Source organism: Pteropus vampyrus, unplaced genomic scaffold (assembly GCF_000151845.1).
Source record: "Pteropus vampyrus isolate Shadow unplaced genomic scaffold, Pvam_2.0 Scaffold46, whole genome shotgun sequence".
NCBI classification, from domain to species: Eukaryota; Metazoa; Chordata; class Mammalia; order Chiroptera; family Pteropodidae; genus Pteropus; species Pteropus vampyrus.
The window spans coordinates 2,967,671-2,986,645 of record NW_011888827.1 but is presented as its reverse complement, the minus strand read 5'-3'; the positions used below and the strand labels follow the sequence as shown (position 1 = coordinate 2,986,645).

Here is an 18,975-nt window from a genome sequence, read left to right as displayed (position 1 = left end):
AAATCAGAGAGCAATAATTTACCCTTAAAATATAAGTTCAAGAAAACAAATATCAAATGTCTGGATCCTAACGTTCTTAGAAACTAGATAAATGCATGCAAGGAAAATCATTTCACAATCAAATTAATTACTTTGTTTTTCTATCACCCACAGCTGTTTAAAACACCCTGGCCACAGGTAACACCGTCACCATATATTAAACATTCAGAAACAGCTCTTGTTTTTCAAAAGTTAAAGTTTTATTGTTATGAAAAAAGTGATGTGGTCATAGAAGCTATTCTCTTAGTGAAAACTAACAACAGGGACAAGATTTGGTAAAGCCAAAACCACAGTAAAGAAATACATGTAGTAATTACAATGCTAGGGTGAACGCACTTTAAACGCATTAAATTCATAAACAGCTACAGAAATCCATATTGTGTTCAAAGAAGCCAAAGCGTGGTTCAGTGTTCAAAACTAAATTCTCAAGAACAGTTACTATGTTGGTACTAATTTGACTATTGCCATCAACTCAAAACACATAATTCCTATTCTCTGAAACAAAACCCAAATAAATAAGACGGCATCTCATTAAAAACAAAAACACAAAGCTCAAACCTCTCCATCAAGACTAAAATGCCAAGTCTGACTCAAAAACTACAGACCTGACATTGCTGTAATACAGTTTTTACAACGCTGTGTTTCATCAGATTTAGGACACGGACTAAAGACACATGACTGGAATACTCTCTCTTGTTTCTTTGCCTTTACCAACCAACCTCTCCTCCACACACGCATGAAAGCAGAATGGTTAAGTCTAATCTATTTTAGCCCAGAAATAAATCTTAGAGATGTTCTCTTCTTTTCCATCCTCACTGCCAAGTGACCGCCATCAGGTCTCACCTCAACAGCCATACTTACTTCTTAACTAGTTTTCCTGCCCCAAGTCCTTCTCCTCTTCCCTTTCCAGCCCTGTTCCCAGCAGATCCCCCAGGCTACAGGGCTATGTGTGTAAGATATTACTTTGATCATATTACAGTCCAATTTAAAAACCTTTCATGGTTCCCCATGAAACGCCTATACAATGTCCAGTCCTTAGCACAGAATTCAGATCTAATGTTTACATGCCTGTTTCTCTGGGCTCTAAGGGCAGAATTTATATCTTCATGACCTCTGATTCCCATGTATACAGTAAATATTCCAAAAATAATGAAAATGAAAACATCATTTGATAGTCAGATCTGAAATATGGGAAAAAAATCATCTTGATGGACAGGAGGAGCCACGCTGAGGCGGCAAGGGAATGAGTCAGGAGACTTGCGAGGGCCTTCTTCAGGTCTTTAGATTATGACGTGTTTGTGATAAAGGTTTGCTGACTGTAGGAGTTTTCTGAACCCAAACTAGAGTTATACCTCCAATAATTTCAAAATTACACAAGAAGTAACTAGATGGAATACTTGAAATTAGGAATATCAAGTTTCAGATGTGAAGGTACCACAGGAGCATCACTAGAGAGGGACCTGTGCACATTATGTAAAATCCAAACTAGTGAAGGCCAGTCTCCTGTCTGGCCCAGACTCTGACAGTTTTAAAGTGGATAAGGAGAGTAAGGTCAATTTGGAATTTTTGCCAATTTTAGCCAATAGACAAGAGATGAAAAAATAAACAGAACAATATATTTCCAAAACAATTTAGAAACATATAGTTTGACTTTCCGATGCATTGTTCTCAAAATATACATTTTCATTACTGACAATTAACAAAGATTATTAACCTACATGCTAACAACCTCCCTTGCTTGTTGGTTTTACAAAGAAATAATCCTCTCAAATTCTATCTTAAAAGTTAAACCAAAAAATGTACATGTTGATTTACAAAAATTAGTGCACTGGGGTCGCTGGAATATAATCTTAATACTTTCCTATCAGAAACCTCAAGAGGACTTACATATTATATCTTGTATCTGATCATATCATAACAACCTGTTCTCTTTAACTACTGGACTCGCTATGTGTTATCCTGTGTCCGGTGCCTAAGAGCTCGTTAATTACCTAAACTATATCTCCATAGGTCTTGTTAATTACCCGTCTCCTGTCTCAGAGGACCTTGTTAATAACTTGTACAGTCTCTCTAAAGAGGTCCTAACAACACATTAAAATTAAAGATGCTTTTCTTTTAGCACCTGTCAAGTGCTGTAAATTGAGAAATTTTCACATCAGTTTATTAGCCTACAGTAGTTTTTGTAGATTTTTTTTGGCTTGTTTTCTTCTCTCACAGAATCTCTCTGTATCTCAATCTCTCGGCTCAAAATAATAATAATAACTTAGCAAAGTTTGTCTTTTTTCATTACAGAGCTTTTTTTGTTTTCAATTTTGAAGTCTATAAATATCAATTTGTATTAGTGAGTTAGCAAAAGGATGGCATGGTTGGTATCTGCAAATTAACCCATTGGGAGATGTACCAATTAATGAGAGCTATTTAATGAGTATTAGGATGACAAAGGGTAAAAAAGTTTCAAGTGGTATCTGGGGAGTCGAGCATAAAGTTCTAGTTAGTGTTAAGGGAACTAATCACGTCGCATATTTCATGTTCCCAGTCACTGTTTCACCGGATACATTCTGTAAATCCCTGGGCACTAATGGATTAACGCATCTAAAAATCACCTCGAAAGTTTTTGTTTTCTACCTCATAAATGAGGCTATACATTTTCAGCCGTGTAAAAGATTTACAGCCTGCCATGAATACCAAATTATCTTTAATATTAGACAAATATAAACAAAAATAAATATTGCTATGTAATATTTATATGCCAAAGACAGAGCTTTAAATTTATGCAAGGAAAAAAATGTCCATAAGGAGCATTATAAAAGTGAAGGTTTTAAAACTAAGAAGAAGATCTTTTATTATACTTTTTAAAATTAAAATGTAAGCCGACAGTAAATAATCTATCATTTTTTATGGACATGTTATACAAATTCATAATCATGGTTACATGCTTATAGTCAAAGAAGCCAAAGCGTGGTTCAGTGTTCAAAACTAAATTCTCAAGAACAGTTACTATGTTGGTACTAATTTGACTATTGCCATCAACTCAAAACACATAATTCCTATTCTCTGAAACAAAACCCAAATAAATAAGACGGCATCTCATTAAAAACAAAAACACAAAGCTCAAACCTCTCCATCAAGACTAAAATGCCAAGTCTGACTCAAAAACTACAGACCTGACATTGCTGTAATACAGTTTTTACAACGCTGTGTTTCATCAGATTTAGGACACGGACTAAAGACACATGACTGGAATACTCTCTCTTGTTTCTTTGCCTTTACCAACCAACCTCTCCTCCACACACGCATGAAAGCAGAATGGTTAAGTCTAATCTATTTTAGCCCAGAAATAAATCTTAGAGATGTTCTCTTCTTTTCCATCCTCACTGCCAAGTGACCGCCATCAGGTCTCACCTCAACAGCCATACTTACTTCTTAACTAGTTTTCCTGCCCCAAGTCCTTCTCCTCTTCCCTTTCCAGCCCTGTTCCCAGCAGATCCCCCAGGCTACAGGGCTATGTGTGTAAGATATTACTTTGATCATATTACAGTCCAATTTAAAAACCTTTCATGGTTCCCCATGAAACGCCTATACAATGTCCAGTCCTTAGCACAGAATTCAGATCTAATGTTTACATGCCTGTTTCTCTGGGCTCTAAGGGCAGAATTTATATCTTCATGACCTCTGATTCCCATGTATACAGTAAATATTCCAAAAATAATGAAAATGAAAACATCATTTGATAGTCAGATCTGAAATATGGGAAAAAAATCATCTTGATGGACAGGAGGAGCCACGCTGAGGCGGCAAGGGAATGAGTCAGGAGACTTGCGAGGGCCTTCTTCAGGTCTTTAGATTATGACGTGTTTGTGATAAAGGTTTGCTGACTGTAGGAGTTTTCTGAACCCAAACTAGAGTTATACCTCCAATAATTTCAAAATTACACAAGAAGTAACTAGATGGAATACTTGAAATTAGGAATATCAAGTTTCAGATGTGAAGGTACCACAGGAGCATCACTAGAGAGGGACCTGTGCACATTATGTAAAATCCAAACTAGTGAAGGCCAGTCTCCTGTCTGGCCCAGACTCTGACAGTTTTAAAGTGGATAAGGAGAGTAAGGTCAATTTGGAATTTTTGCCAATTTTAGCCAATAGACAAGAGATGAAAAAATAAACAGAACAATATATTTCCAAAACAATTTAGAAACATATAGTTTGACTTTCCGATGCATTGTTCTCAAAATATACATTTTCATTACTGACAATTAACAAAGATTATTAACCTACATGCTAACAACCTCCCTTGCTTGTTGGTTTTACAAAGAAATAATCCTCTCAAATTCTATCTTAAAAGTTAAACCAAAAAATGTACATGTTGATTTACAAAAATTAGTGCACTGGGGTCGCTGGAATATAATCTTAATACTTTCCTATCAGAAACCTCAAGAGGACTTACATATTATATCTTGTATCTGATCATATCATAACAACCTGTTCTCTTTAACTACTGGACTCGCTATGTGTTATCCTGTGTCCGGTGCCTAAGAGCTCGTTAATTACCTAAACTATATCTCCATAGGTCTTGTTAATTACCCGTCTCCTGTCTCAGAGGACCTTGTTAATAACTTGTACAGTCTCTCTAAAGAGGTCCTAACAACACATTAAAATTAAAGATGCTTTTCTTTTAGCACCTGTCAAGTGCTGTAAATTGAGAAATTTTCACATCAGTTTATTAGCCTACAGTAGTTTTTGTAGATTTTTTTTGGCTTGTTTTCTTCTCTCACAGAATCTCTCTGTATCTCAATCTCTCGGCTCAAAATAATAATAATAACTTAGCAAAGTTTGTCTTTTTTCATTACAGAGCTTTTTTTGTTTTCAATTTTGAAGTCTATAAATATCAATTTGTATTAGTGAGTTAGCAAAAGGATGGCATGGTTGGTATCTGCAAATTAACCCATTGGGAGATGTACCAATTAATGAGAGCTATTTAATGAGTATTAGGATGACAAAGGGTAAAAAAGTTTCAAGTGGTATCTGGGGAGTCGAGCATAAAGTTCTAGTTAGTGTTAAGGGAACTAATCACGTCGCATATTTCATGTTCCCAGTCACTGTTTCACCGGATACATTCTGTAAATCCCTGGGCACTAATGGATTAACGCATCTAAAAATCACCTCGAAAGTTTTTGTTTTCTACCTCATAAATGAGGCTATACATTTTCAGCCGTGTAAAAGATTTACAGCCTGCCATGAATACCAAATTATCTTTAATATTAGACAAATATAAACAAAAATAAATATTGCTACGTAATATTTATATGCCAAAGACAGAGCTTTAAATTTATGCAAGGAAAAAAATGTCCATAAGGAGCATTATAAAAGTGAAGGTTTTAAAACTAAGAAGAAGATCTTTTATTATACTTTTTAAAATTAAAATGTAAGCCGACAGTAAATAGTCTATCATTTTTTATGGACATGTTATACAAATTCATAATCATGGTTACATGCTTATAGGCTGATGGTGATTTCGGATTTGTGAAAATTAGAAACACATTTAAATATACATTCCAGGTAACCAATTTTTATAGCTTCTAAGAAAGCTATGATACAGCCATAGACAGGAATCAAACAGTGAAGGAAAGAAGGAAAGGAGGAAGAGAAAGAGGGAAGTGGGTGAACCTGATCCCAAAAGTAAAAGGCACACTGTCATGCAAAATTGTAAAACATTAGTGAGAAACATGAGGTCTTCATCTTAGACACCATTTCTGCACCACCCTAAAAAATAACTATTTGGCCCAAGTTCGTCAGCTAAGAAGCAGACAGGTTCTTTCACAGCAAATACTGCAAATGAAAATATGTGCATATATTCTCCAATAAAATCAATAATACTAATACTGTAAAACATACTATTATCATAGAGCAATTAAGAGTTTGCTACATGGTACTCACTAGAATGAGGCAGAAAATAATGACGCCTAGGTTTCACCTGAATCCTGAGAAACGATTCATCCACAGATGTCATAAATATTTAGTAGACACTTCTGTGTGGTCTTCGATGCCTACTCTAATTTAGATGTTTCTTAGCTATTCGGCCAAATCTCAAACTGCTCTCCACATCCCAGTTGCAGTTAAGCTGATCTCACCATGCCCTCTGCCTTAGTTAGGGTCCTGTAAGCAAAGCAAACATGACTAAGTTGTCGATTCAATTATGCGTGTATAAACCCAATTCCTCAATCCTAATTGTCAAAAAGAACTTACTGAACTCTTATGAAACAGAGTTCAATATTTAGATCAGCAATTTTTAAATCTGTCTGAGAATCAGCGGGAAGTTTTTAAAATGTTGATTTTTATCTCAGGCCCATTCACTAAAGATTCAAACTTCAGTCTGAGGTAGGACTCAACATACCGCAGTTTAAAAAAATCCCCAGGAGCCCTTGATGCTCGGCACTGGGGACATGCGCCAACCTAGGTGCTCTGGGCCTGCAACAGAAGAGTCGGCACAACTATGAAGACACTCACCTAGCTTTGTAAGGAGGACTGAGACCTCGGCACAATAAACACCATCTAGCAATTACGTTCTTTTGTATCAGCAGAAATCAAAGAAGGGAAACACCATGTTAGAAATCAAGAAAGAATGAAAGGGCTTTTAGCACTAAGGAGAGATGAGCTTAGGACACTCAGGAGAGTGAAGAGTGCATTCTACCACTAAGCCAAGGAATGGAATGGCAAGGTTTAAAAGGGCCTTGGGTAAAGACGTGCAGTAAGGAAATTAACTTGCATAGAACAAAGAGATGAGGAATAGTAAAAGAAAAGCTATATTGCTAAGAAAAACCTAAAATACAATGAGTCTTGAAAAAGAGAAAGAAGAGTTTGGATCTGGTGTTACAAATCAGTAGTTCTTAAACTTTTTTGAACTAGGCTTTTCTTAAACAGAACAACAGGTGCTATGGCCCCTGTGCCCTAAGTACTAAATAATATGTGCTGGAATAAATGCAATAAATGCAAAATTGCAGTAACTTAATACTCTGAGAATGTGTCATGCAGACAAGGTTCAATTGGCTATTCTTAGTTAGGTGGACTTCCACGTGCATCCAGGGACCCAGGCTATTCCTACCTTATGGCTCCACCCTTCTCATAGATCTCCATTCAGCTAGAGCAGGGTTCAGAAAACTGTTTTTGTAAAAGGCCAAACAATAAATATTTTTGGCTTACCAGGCCATAGTCTCTACTACTCAACTAGCACGGAAATAGCCATGAGCAAATGGGCAGGCTGTGCTCCAATAAAATGTTATTTACAAAATCAGGCAGCAAGCCAGATCTGGCCTCCAGATCTGGTCTGAGGCAGGAAGGAAGATGGAGGCTGATACAGGTTTTCATGGACCAGAACTGGAGTGGTTTATATCTCCTCCACTGACTCAACAAGCCAGAACTTGGTCACATGTCCCTACCTAACCAGGGGTCTAGCTATGTCTCCGTTAAAAAAAAAAAAAAAAGGAAACCTGGTTTGATGAACACACCCACACATTTCCACTTCCCAGTGGAAAAACAGCCCAGTGTTAAAGAACTGGCTGTGAACAAGTTATTGAAAATGGCAGACAAACATCTGGGTATGTTTGTTTTTGGAAAACTATATACTGATGCAAAAGGCATTACTTTACAAATTGTGGGGCTAACTACACAACAGATTAGTCGATACAGATGGTGCTCGACTGCCTCTGATTTATAATTAAAAAGCAACAGTTGAAGCAATTTTAAAACACAAACTCGATACCAAAAACAAACTGATAAAACATCTTCCTGACAACTACAAGAATGCCAAGTGCACTCTCATGTACCTGCGTAGTCTGGGTTTCGCATCGTGCCAAGCGTTAGGATCCAGACGTCTGAGAACCGGCATCTATGGCAAACACAGCACCGAGTACGTACCACGCCCAATTCATTTTCCTTGGGGTCCACAGCTAAACCGTTTTTCTTAACTGGCTGCACTGAAGTTGGGATACGACTGAGCTCTGGCCAATGGGACAGATGTGGAAGTAATGTACCCCACTGCCACGCCTGGCAGACAAAGATGGGATCCTCCACTCTTTCCCTGCTGCATGAGCTTAAGGAAGGAGCCTGGTCTCTGAATAACTGTACTGAACAGAGCACCCACTTCTCTCGTCCCCATCTCTCCGTAAATTACTTTGTGACAACAATGAACAATAAACATCCACTGCAATAAGCCACCAAGATCTGGGGTTGTTTATTACAGGGGATATAACCTACCCTAATCGTTAATATGGAGTTCTTAATAAACTCCAGAAATGTGCTATTTAGAGCATGAAAATGAAAATTTAGTAGTTCTCAGAACTCACTCGGATTTTTAATAATGTTTAGCTTTACATAAAAATGCACACATTTGCCTGTATGGATCTGTTTTCAGTCTATCCGAAAGAACTTCACAGCCCACACCGAGCTGGAAGCAGGGGAATAAGGGAACAAAAGCATTTTGGAAAATCGATCAACGCCACTGTGCTCATTAATCAAAAATGTTTTTCTAACACCTACTACCTACCAAGCACCATGCTGGAGATTAAGGGCCGAAGGCTGAATGAAATGGAGGCGCTGCCCTTGAGCTGTTCACGGAGGGAACAGAGGGACTGGTCTATCAGTGAACAATGGGATGCCCACAGAAAGGAAGACATGTGTGAGAAAAAGCTGCAGCACAGGAAGAGCCACCTCCCCTACAAGAGCAGGAAAGGCTCCAAAATGCAGGGGCCTGGAAGAGGAAAGACACTGAGAGTTAGCAATGCAGGGAGAGGAGTTTGAGTCCTGTTCTCTGCTGAAGCAACCCGACCAAAAGCCTAACTCATTTCCTCTCCAGTTTGATGCAAGACTGTAGAAGCTAATCCAAGAAAAGAAGCAAAATGCAGCCTTTTTGTGATTTACAAGGTGATTTCTTCAGGTGGATTTTGCTGACACTAAGAAATAAAAACTCTAACTTTTAAGAAAGTTTTCCTTAGTACTTGAAAATTTCCTGGCATAAAGCAAATTCTCCAGTTGAATCATACACATTACTCAGAGAGTAATAATATAGTTCGTACACACCTGCACTCACAGGTGACCAGGTTCACTCACCAAAATGAAACCCGTCCCACAGCTACATTTACTTCCCTTAACGCTGTTGACCATTCTCACAAACTTGGGGCACGAGACCAGGAAACTCTGTAACTACTTATTTAGCGCTACTGGAAAAAAATAATTCACAGCCCGTGTCCCAGTGATGTGAGTCTCTAGCTTCGAAAGTGCGTTTGGTTTAGATGCTAGTGTTAGAAATCTGAAACGTCCCATCCAACGGAAGGGTGCTATGGGGAGGAAAACAAGAATATGCTGTCATGGAAAGATAAAACTAACTCCACTACATCCCCCCAAGTGCCACGCAAGATAAATGTGAACTGCACTCTCCCCCCTAGATCTATTTAGAGTCAAGCCTTTTTTGATTTACTGCCATTAGAGTTACCCCTTTATTGCAAATGTTTTAAATTTACCACAAAGATGGTTTGTGACGCAAAAAGGAAGAGTAACTTCCCGGGAGTCTACAAATGTTTCTGTCCTCATCTCTGGCATCTCACAGAATATGAAGATGAAAGAACGTGAAAAAAAAGTCTTAAAAATGAAAATGCATTGTTTTTTACATATTTGCAATCATTTTATACATATCACAATACAGCTCTAATTTTGATAGAAAAGGCATTAATATTGAAATAATCCCCAAACAAAACCCAAATCTGGCAAAATGCCACACTTACTTTTAAAATGTGTGGCTGCCCAAGTAAATAGTCCAAGTATAGAACAATTAAAGGTTTGAAGATATCTATTTTTCCACATGCTGCCATAATTTTAAAAACATTATTTTCCTACCATTTCCCATTTTTCTTGCTTTTCTTGGCTCTGAAATTATATGTTACCCAATCTCTAAGTTATCTCAGTTATTTATAACAATCTTCTTCAACAAAAGTTCATTAAGGAGGGAAAAAAGCAAATGAATTTCTATTTACTCCTGTAATTTAGGACAAAGCAATATGTGAAGTATACTATATACCAAAATAAAATATTTGAGAATAGCGTATCAAAACTATGGACTCTTTAATAAAATATTAATGCCATATGATAAAAAGGTATTTTTTGGTGTATAAACTATAAAGAAAACTGACCGATACTTTCTAAAGCTAGAGCAAATACTCATTTATTAATAAAAGAAAACAAAGAAATACACACTTGCCTTTGAAAGGTTTAAATGCATGTTTTAATGTGTCATTAGAAGTTTAGAGTTGGGAGAGCACAGCCTACCTAGATGGGTGAGTGTTAATACTATATTTTCTGTTTACAATGGGACAAAACACTATTTTTGAATAAAATATGATAAGACAGTATATAAAACATAACAGCAGCCACTGTTTATGGATTTCCTATTTGGGGCCTGGCTTTGTACCATGAACTTTATTTATCGTTTATTGTCATCCAGTCCTACCAAGTAAGTATTATTTCCCTTGTTTCAAAGATAGAGATGCTGAGGTTTACAGAGGTCACAGAGCCATTAAGCCAGAATTCCCAGTGAGGGCTGTACACTATACATTATAGAAAAAACTGTTACATGGCAAACGTTCTACTATGCTCTTCTATGATAACTGCTTAAGATTCCAATAAATTCATCTTATTCTTTGCTTGAGGTTTTCTTAATTGACTATTCCATTGTTCATTTCTGCAAAATTCACAATCTTAAATGTACAGAGTTTCAACATGTACTAAAGAATAAGAAAAATATCATTACGTATATACTTATCATAACGGTGATTACTTCTATGACTATAAATCATCATATAGTCTTTGATGTATTTTAGCACCCACAAAGGTCACAGAATTCCAATAAGCATTCGCAAATAAAACTACTTCTAAATAGCCATTTGAAACACAACTTATCACCTAAATTTCTGGCTTGAATTAACACCCACTGGTGATTCACTCTCACGTGTCTCATCCAGAGCTATGTTGTTTTCCGCATTAGTTTCAGTGAGTTTCTGGCTCGCATAAATAGAAATAGACTAGGGTAGATATTAAGAATCTTTCATCCTTCTAAGATAAAAAGTTCAAATCCAAAGACATATGCAACATCACCTGGCTCCATAATTAATTATAAAAGTATTTTTCAAAGGAAATAGGATATTCAAGTATTTAAAGGAATATTTGATATTTTTAAATATGGTATTTTCAAAATAGCACAGCTTCCCCCACGTTAAGCTTACCTGGAAGATGGCATTGTATTTGAAGCCCTGAATTTTGTTGTAAACGGATTAGTTGACTCATAATCAAAATAGTCCTGACGATTTTCACTAAACGCACTAGGAGATTTGAAGTCACAAGGGCTATCGGATGCCCCATTGTTAAGTTTATCAGATCTTCTGCTATCTTTTTTCCCAGTCACTCTTTCAAACAGGCTAACTCTCTCCCTTTTCTCTCTTTTATTTTCTTTTCTTACTTCAACCGATTTTGAAAATAAATTCATGCTGCTGTCCCATGATTCACTGCTTTCTTCAAATGGATTTTTCTTCCTTGGCAGTGTTGCAAATTTTTGGGGTAATAAAGCAGTCACATTTGTAAATGGGTCATTTTGTCTTCCGAAAGTTGATTCACCTTCATCCACGCTGCTATCAGGTTGGTTCATTTTAGAAGTATCAAAGCTTAATGTTCTTCTGTGTGGAGATTTGAGACTTCCTGCAAACAATTTTGTAGTTGGTACAAAATCAGTGACACATTACATCACACCATTTGACACATTCTGTGTGCACACTGCTGCTTTTAGAATGAGAGCAATTAGCTATTTAAAGATATTAACCTTTAAAATAATCAAAGAAAACAATCCTAAAATGCCAAGGTATAGCAGCCTTAAGTATGTAGGCTAATAACAATTAGTGTATTTATTGTGAGACAATCAGTAATTTACTCAGCTCAGAAAAAAAACAATGTCAAAACTAGAGGTTCTGCTTGGCCTAACAGTGTTATAAATTCTCAAAGTTTTTTTTTTTTCATCATTAGAATTAAATTTACTTTCTTATTTCTGAACGTAAAAAGGTTTTTTCTAGGAACTTTCTAATTAGATGGAATTTTCATTTATGCTGCAGACTTTCGAGACAATAAAAATCAGCAGTTAAGAAGCCAGGCAATGAAAAGTGACTGGGACTCATTTTTATTACCATCTAGTAATGTAAATAAAATATGGAATGCAGACACGCTCTGCCTTTAATAAACTTATTGATTTTGAGTACAGTAGGTATCGATAAATATTTGATCACTAAATTTAGAAAATACTACCAGGAATCTAATTTTTATTTTCTAACTTTCGAAGTTAAACTTTAAAAATTCAAAGGGTATTTCAGGCCACTAAGGACACAATTAGAAAGAATGTGTCACTTACCACTTTCCGGAACCGTTCCAAAGGACTCTAGCTGGCGTCCGAGGAGACGCGTTTGCCCCACCGAGCCAGACTTAAGTTTCTCGGAAGATACATGGGCCCCAGTTAAATCAGACATCGAATGCGCTGAAGAGAGTCGCTGAGGACCCAACAGGAAAGGCTTTTTTGGTTTGGATTTCATAGATATTTCACTACTTGAAAATTCAGAATTGACATCGGGCATGTGAGAATTTGGAATGATTGCAGAAGATGTATCCGAAAACGTCCCATCGTTTTTTCTACCTTTCATCTTATCTTTTAATTTTGCAAAAGGAGATCTTGTTTTGTCCTTCATTGATAAGTCAAACATACTTGCTGTCATATTGTTCCTCATGAATTGAATGTTGACCTTTATCTCACCCCTGTTTTTGGCTCTTTTTCCTTGTTTGGATTCTAATCTAAACCACCTTAAAGAGAAGGAAAAACTGGGTTGTAACATGTCATGAAGAGAGGATATCAAGCTTTGTTATGTACAAATAGCTTTGCAGGTAAAGCTATGATACATCAAGGCAATCTTAAGCAATACATGGGAATCTGTCAGCCAGAACACTCTGGTTTTTCTCATTAATTTTTAAAAATTCATCACTGTCTCTGTGACATGACATATACTAAAAAAAAAACAAAAACAAAAAACAACAAAAAAAACAGGTCTTGACTAAGTTTGAAAAAGTTTTTAGATAACCTTTTCTTTCATGATTTGAAAATCATTCATCATCGAAAATTCTTACCAATGAGAGCTATTAACTGCATTTCCATCTGGGATAAGTGCTGTGATGGCCTGAAAACATTTTTTAAAGTTAAAAGACACTGAGGTACAAACTCTGAAAGAATCCATCAATACGAACTATTTTTCAGCACTATAAAATGATAATCACCACATTTTTAATAAAATATTTAGCCACTATCCCCAAGTATTTCTTCTGTAAAAATTATTAAAAGAATTTTGTTAATATTGGAGATCACTATATATAGTTTGCTAATCATGAAAACTGCATGATATAATTTAGGTTAATGTAAAATGGGTCAAAGCCTTTTCTTGTATAAAAAATGCAAAATGAATAAAATGCATAAAGTTACAAATAGTAATAAATCTTATAAAGAGTTTCTGAAGGCAAAAAGAAAGCTTAAATGCTTCCTGTTAGAATTTGCTTCATTTACTATCGCTACTGTGACAATATGGAATAAAAATTATTTTAATTGGAGCCAAATCTTACACTTTTATTCACTTCCTGAATGTACAACACTGCCCATTATTAAGTGATGTATAAGAAGCAAAGTTTACTTTGCTTTTGTTTACAGTATTTTTATCCATGAGAAAGTCTCCAGTTGTGTCACAAGTGGTCATTCTACATGGCGAACAGCCAAAAAACTGCAAAATCAAGCCTACAAGAGAGTTTCTACAATGTTTTCACATTACTTAACAATGAAGCATAATATCCATTCCTGCAGACAGGTTATTATTTAAATACAGCTCTAATCAAGTGTAACATATTTTCTTAGCTACAAAGGAACTCTGATCTAATTTTACATTAGCTCTTTCTCTCATTGTTACCAACAGGATATGCCAGAAGGCGGCACATTTACTATACATCATGTGGAAGACCCGTTCACTGGTCTTTCCAGACAGGAGAAAATTGGCATGTAACACATATACCAGCTACATCTTAGCAAGTAACACCCAAGAGAAATCCATTCTTGATTAATTTGGAGCAATCTGATCAATTAAGATCTAGATGCGTCAAAACAAGCAATTAAAAAAAATAATATCTTATAATAGAAAGCATTAACCTGAGATCCTAAACTTTAGAAAACTCCTTATCTAAGGCAAACGGTGAAATTCTGAAAGCATGGGGACTAGAAATGACGGCAATAACCTCTGTGGACTAGAGAACCCTGAACAGCCAAAAACTGAGCACTTGAAAAGTCTGAAAATGAAACAAGGTTATATACCCAGTTATTAACTTACAGTTTCAGAAGATAGAAAAGTTTTCAATGAGGGAGAAATACTTCTAATAGATGGTACTTCAGAAATACTCTATAACATCTCGGGCTTTACAGAAAATAGATACACTTTTTAAGAAATGTACCAAAAACAAAACACCCAAGCATGTGAGATTTCCATGTGTATAGCAAATCAAAGCAAATCCAAAAAATAATCCAATAAATGAGGTGAGGGTAATTAAAATTCATAGATTTTTAGAAAAAAAGACCAAATAAATCATCTACTTTAACATCCTTATTTTGTAAATGAGGAAATTGAGGCACAGAGAATAAGTAACCTCCCAATGTCAGAGTAAAGTCAGTAAAAAAAAAAAAAATGCCCAAAGTTGTTGAAGAACATCTGCATGAAAACAGAAGTTCTCTCATATCTGATGAGCCATATATGTTAAAGATTAAATGCACAGCTGGTAATATATGACACTGTATTTAATCAGGAGACATGACAGCCAAAGAGGAAGTCAATGTAGGTTTTCTCCTGCTAGAGTGTAAGCTCTATGAAGGTAGTTTGCCTTGCACTAAATCAATGTTTATTGAATTATTATTTCTAAAACTTATTATTTCTAAAACAACCAAGCAATGTGTGTGTGTGTTGCATTTTGTTTTTCAGTAGAGAACACTGAAGACTTATGTGAGCTTTAAAGAATAAAGTCAGCGTTTGAACACAATCTGTAAATACAGTATTTTCCATCCTCCTCCCACCCAAAAAAAAAAAATCCTGCAAAAAACGTCAACAAATAAACTAATTTAAAAAATAGGCATGACAAACAACTTTAACTGCTTTGTTTTGAAAGTGATATAACAGAGAAGTCTTAATGAGACCTTCCAAAATCATCCCAGAGATAAAACTTGTTTTCCTAGGCTTCATAAAGATAAAATAAAGACACAGCATTTGGGGCTTAGTGGATTAATGCTAATTTTTTTCACCTCTTCAGTACGGGATTTAAACTGCATAGGCCTCTGTTCAATTTTTAGTGGGCATAAGTCCATGTTCAAAAACCACCACACATGTGGGAACTATTCGCAAGCAATTGGTGCTGTGTGGTCAGAAACGGGACAAGATTGGCAGTAAGGGTGCCAGAGGCCAGAACGCAGGTGCACTGCAGAGACGCACACGAAAGTCCTAAAATCTGTGTGTGTTTGAGTCATACCTAACTCTAGGGACTCTGTTACTACTTTTCATGAGTATTAAAAAAAAAAACACCACCACCCACTTCTGTTGTAAAAAAAAAAAAAAAAAAAATCAATAGATATTACATAATAGCATGAACAATTTTACCGTTCTATTATTAAGTGTATTATTCTCTTAAATCTCCTGCCAGAACCAACCCAGACACCCATTAAAGTGGGAGATACAGAAGTTCTCTTTCCTTGCCCCACTCAAAGTGCTCAGGCTCAGAAACCTTTCCCCCTCTCCTCAAAAGAAAAAAAAAAGGCATTTAATTTCAAGGTATAAAAATAAGTAAAATAATAGTTTTAGCTGTCACACTTCTTTGCCTAACATGACACAACTGGAAGACAAGCTGTAAATACTTGTCTTCAGTGTCAAGAGTAAAAAGTGTCACACCTAGCAGTTTCATGGGACTTCTAAATCAGCTGGTAACCTTCATCACTCATATGGGTTTTCTAAAAAGCACTGGGGAATATGCTGACAAGGTTCAGCAATGTGTAGAATATTAAATATCTTTCTTGCAATACACCAATGGCTCAAATCTGTCTCTTACTATGCCACATGTACAGCTGTGCTGGAAAAGGAAACTATGAAATATATTAAAAAACTAGAAATATCACCAATAAATATATCTCATCAAATATGTGGTCCCCATTTATCCACAAATAGGGATTTAATAACAAATGAAAATCACTTTGAATGCAATAACATCACAAGCCCTGTTGATAACATTTTAAAGCATTCCTTCCTCTGCCCTGCGCCGCCAAAAGTTCTAACCAATTTCATATAGTAGCCAATAGAGAATTTCTACAGGGAGACTACAATATTAGAGTCTTGTTTACAGCCAAATGTACTGTAATTGTGATGCTGCTAAAGATAAAGAGTAAAGCAAGAAGAAACTCTGAAAGCGTATTTCATCCTCAGAATCTTTGGGTTCGCAGGTGCACCTACTTTTACTTGGCAAATTTACATTTCAGAGAAGGCCTGTAATACATCATTCATTAACATTAAAAGTACTATAAACGCGGTATGAAATATGAAGTTACAATATACTTAAGTTCATGTTCAAAACACTCTGAATATTACATAGTGACATCCAAAATTGGAAATTGGAAATAAATTATTTGAAAATTATCCATTTTTTCTATTTAAATTTGATGAACTCCTCAGAGGAAAATGAATGACACTTTGTAGGTATCAAACAGTTTTACTGATACATAGTCAACTTTAAATCTTTTAAAACCTTTCTCTGACCTTTTTCCTAAAATATTTCCATCTCTTGAACTAGTCTAAATATTTACCATTGTTCATCTTGCATTCCTAATATTTATCTCTCTACCCTTTTACCCTACACATATTAACACTTAGGTAAAGACCTGATTCAAACATTTTTAAAAATAAAAAACTCTAATCAAGAGAAGCTTGCAGGAAGATATGTATAAAAAACAAGGGATGGTTGTTTTAAAATATAAGAAATTAACATAAACTTCAAGAAAGTTAAAAAAAGTTTCTAAAAGGGTAAATAAATTTCAGTTATGGCTGAAAGGAACACCAAAGCTATTCTGAAAATTTGAATTCCTCTTATAAAGTCAACTTATATTTTTCTCTCATTAATTCCATTTATAATTCAATTATAATGTTCTCTCAGACTAAAAAGATTGTAAGTTTAAGGTAGGGGTGAGTACACTAATCTCTGAAAACATTTTTCAATTTAAGACATAATATCCTAGTGTTAACTGATATTATGGGTTTTTAAATTAGAATATATGCAGCTGAAGTTTGAAAGTCATATTAAAAAGGTCATGTTTTCATTGAAGATGTCATTAAATCATTTTATCACAAGAATTTAATTATTGTTTCCAAACTTACAGTATCTAATACCGTCTAAACACACTGGCTTTGCACAACTAAATCTGAAGTAATACACCAGCTCCAACATATTGTAAATTCAAAGGGCAATGCTAGCGTGATCAAGGTTTAGGATGTTTGTACATACTTTTAAAACTTTTTTTCTTTGAACAGCTTTAGACTCCACCAAGATGTACTGACCTTGAAAAATGGTTGGGCTCAAATAAAGGTCAACTGTTTATAATGCTGAAATGAAATACTGCGTTCTAAACTTGATAATTTATCTTTTGACAGTTTCAGAATTATATGTATATATATATATATATATAAACATTATATGGGCAGATTCAGTTTTCTGCTATTCCATTTCCTGGAAAATTCTACGATTTAAAGATCGTAACAATTTACATACACGTTGTTTTGGTAAGTCAACACTTGATCCAGTCTTGTTTGTTATTAGTGAAACAATGTTAACCGTTAAAACCCAGTTCAAAGTATTCAATTATTTAAGATGATTACCTCAAACAAATGCGAGAGTAAGGGATTACTGATGACTCCATTTAAAAAATGTTTCTCCACAAGAGCTATTTTTACTTGAGATTCATGCAAATATGGCGCTTAAAACTGGGTCATATTTCAGTCCAAAAACCAATGCCCCAGGTATACAAATAATTTCCAAGAACAGAAAATCCGTAAGATATAAACTCCCCCAAATTCAAAATAAATTACATAACTTACTCTGTTTTCCTTCTTTGTTTGTCCTCAAAGATGTCATTGAGATTGATTGCCACCTGCCCTAAAAACTTATCCAGACCCACCAGGGACCTGTGCATAACTATGAGGAAAAGAATGTATTTCTCTGGATTCCCCTGCATCAGCAATCCAGGGAGCTCAAAGGAGGCCTCTTCCTTCCAGACTGGCTCAAGGGTTTTCTCAGCTACGGAGGTGGAGTACTTTTCCTTACCCAGCTGAATTATAGTGTATGTGTCATTGGTGCCACTTTTGCCTTTTGGCTTAAGATCTTTGGCTTGGAGCACTGTGACCTGCACGTGGGTTGGAAACCACTTTTGGGCTTGCTCGGACAGCATCATTCTGTCCTTTCTCTCTGCACCGAGCTCCCAAGCACAGGCAAGTGCCCCTCCCGGAGGGAGCGCCTAATGCTTAATCACTGCATCCTAAGGGCACTTAACGGGAGACGGACAAACTCACAACTGTCCAACTTCCCCAGGGCTGATGTCAAACAGCTGCACCGGGGCAGTCCGGGGGCACGGCTGCTCTGGGGACGTCCCCTGTCCTCGGGAGACACCTGGGGCTCACCATCACCTGGCCGCGCCGTCCGGCCCCCGCGTCCGCACCTTCACTCTCCGTCCGCCGGGGGGACAAGCCCTCGGCGACGCGGGCGGCTACCCGGCCCACCGGCAGGAGAGGCCTGGCCGCCGGGGCCC

General features: G+C 36.2%; 1 protein-coding gene across 3 annotated transcripts in view; it reads right to left on the bottom strand.

The window, feature by feature from the left end:
* Nucleotides 1-18,655, bottom strand: part of RAB11FIP2 (RAB11 family interacting protein 2) — a 58,834-nt gene extending 40,179 nt beyond the window's left edge. For 2 of the 3 annotated variants that reach the window (XM_023530099.1, XM_023530100.1), the window contains exons 1-3: nt 18,269-18,621; nt 12,478-12,920; nt 11,309-11,777 (exon numbers count right to left, since the gene is read on the bottom strand). In XM_023530099.1, coding sequence (XP_023385867.1) covers nt 11,309-11,777; nt 12,478-12,920; nt 18,269-18,621 — 1,265 coding nt within the window. Of the gene's footprint in view, nt 1-11,308; nt 11,778-12,477; nt 12,921-18,268 lie in introns of all 3 variants that reach the window. The other variant, XM_011359246.2, reaches the window with a different exon arrangement.
* Nucleotides 18,656-18,975: the final 320 nt, after the last annotated feature.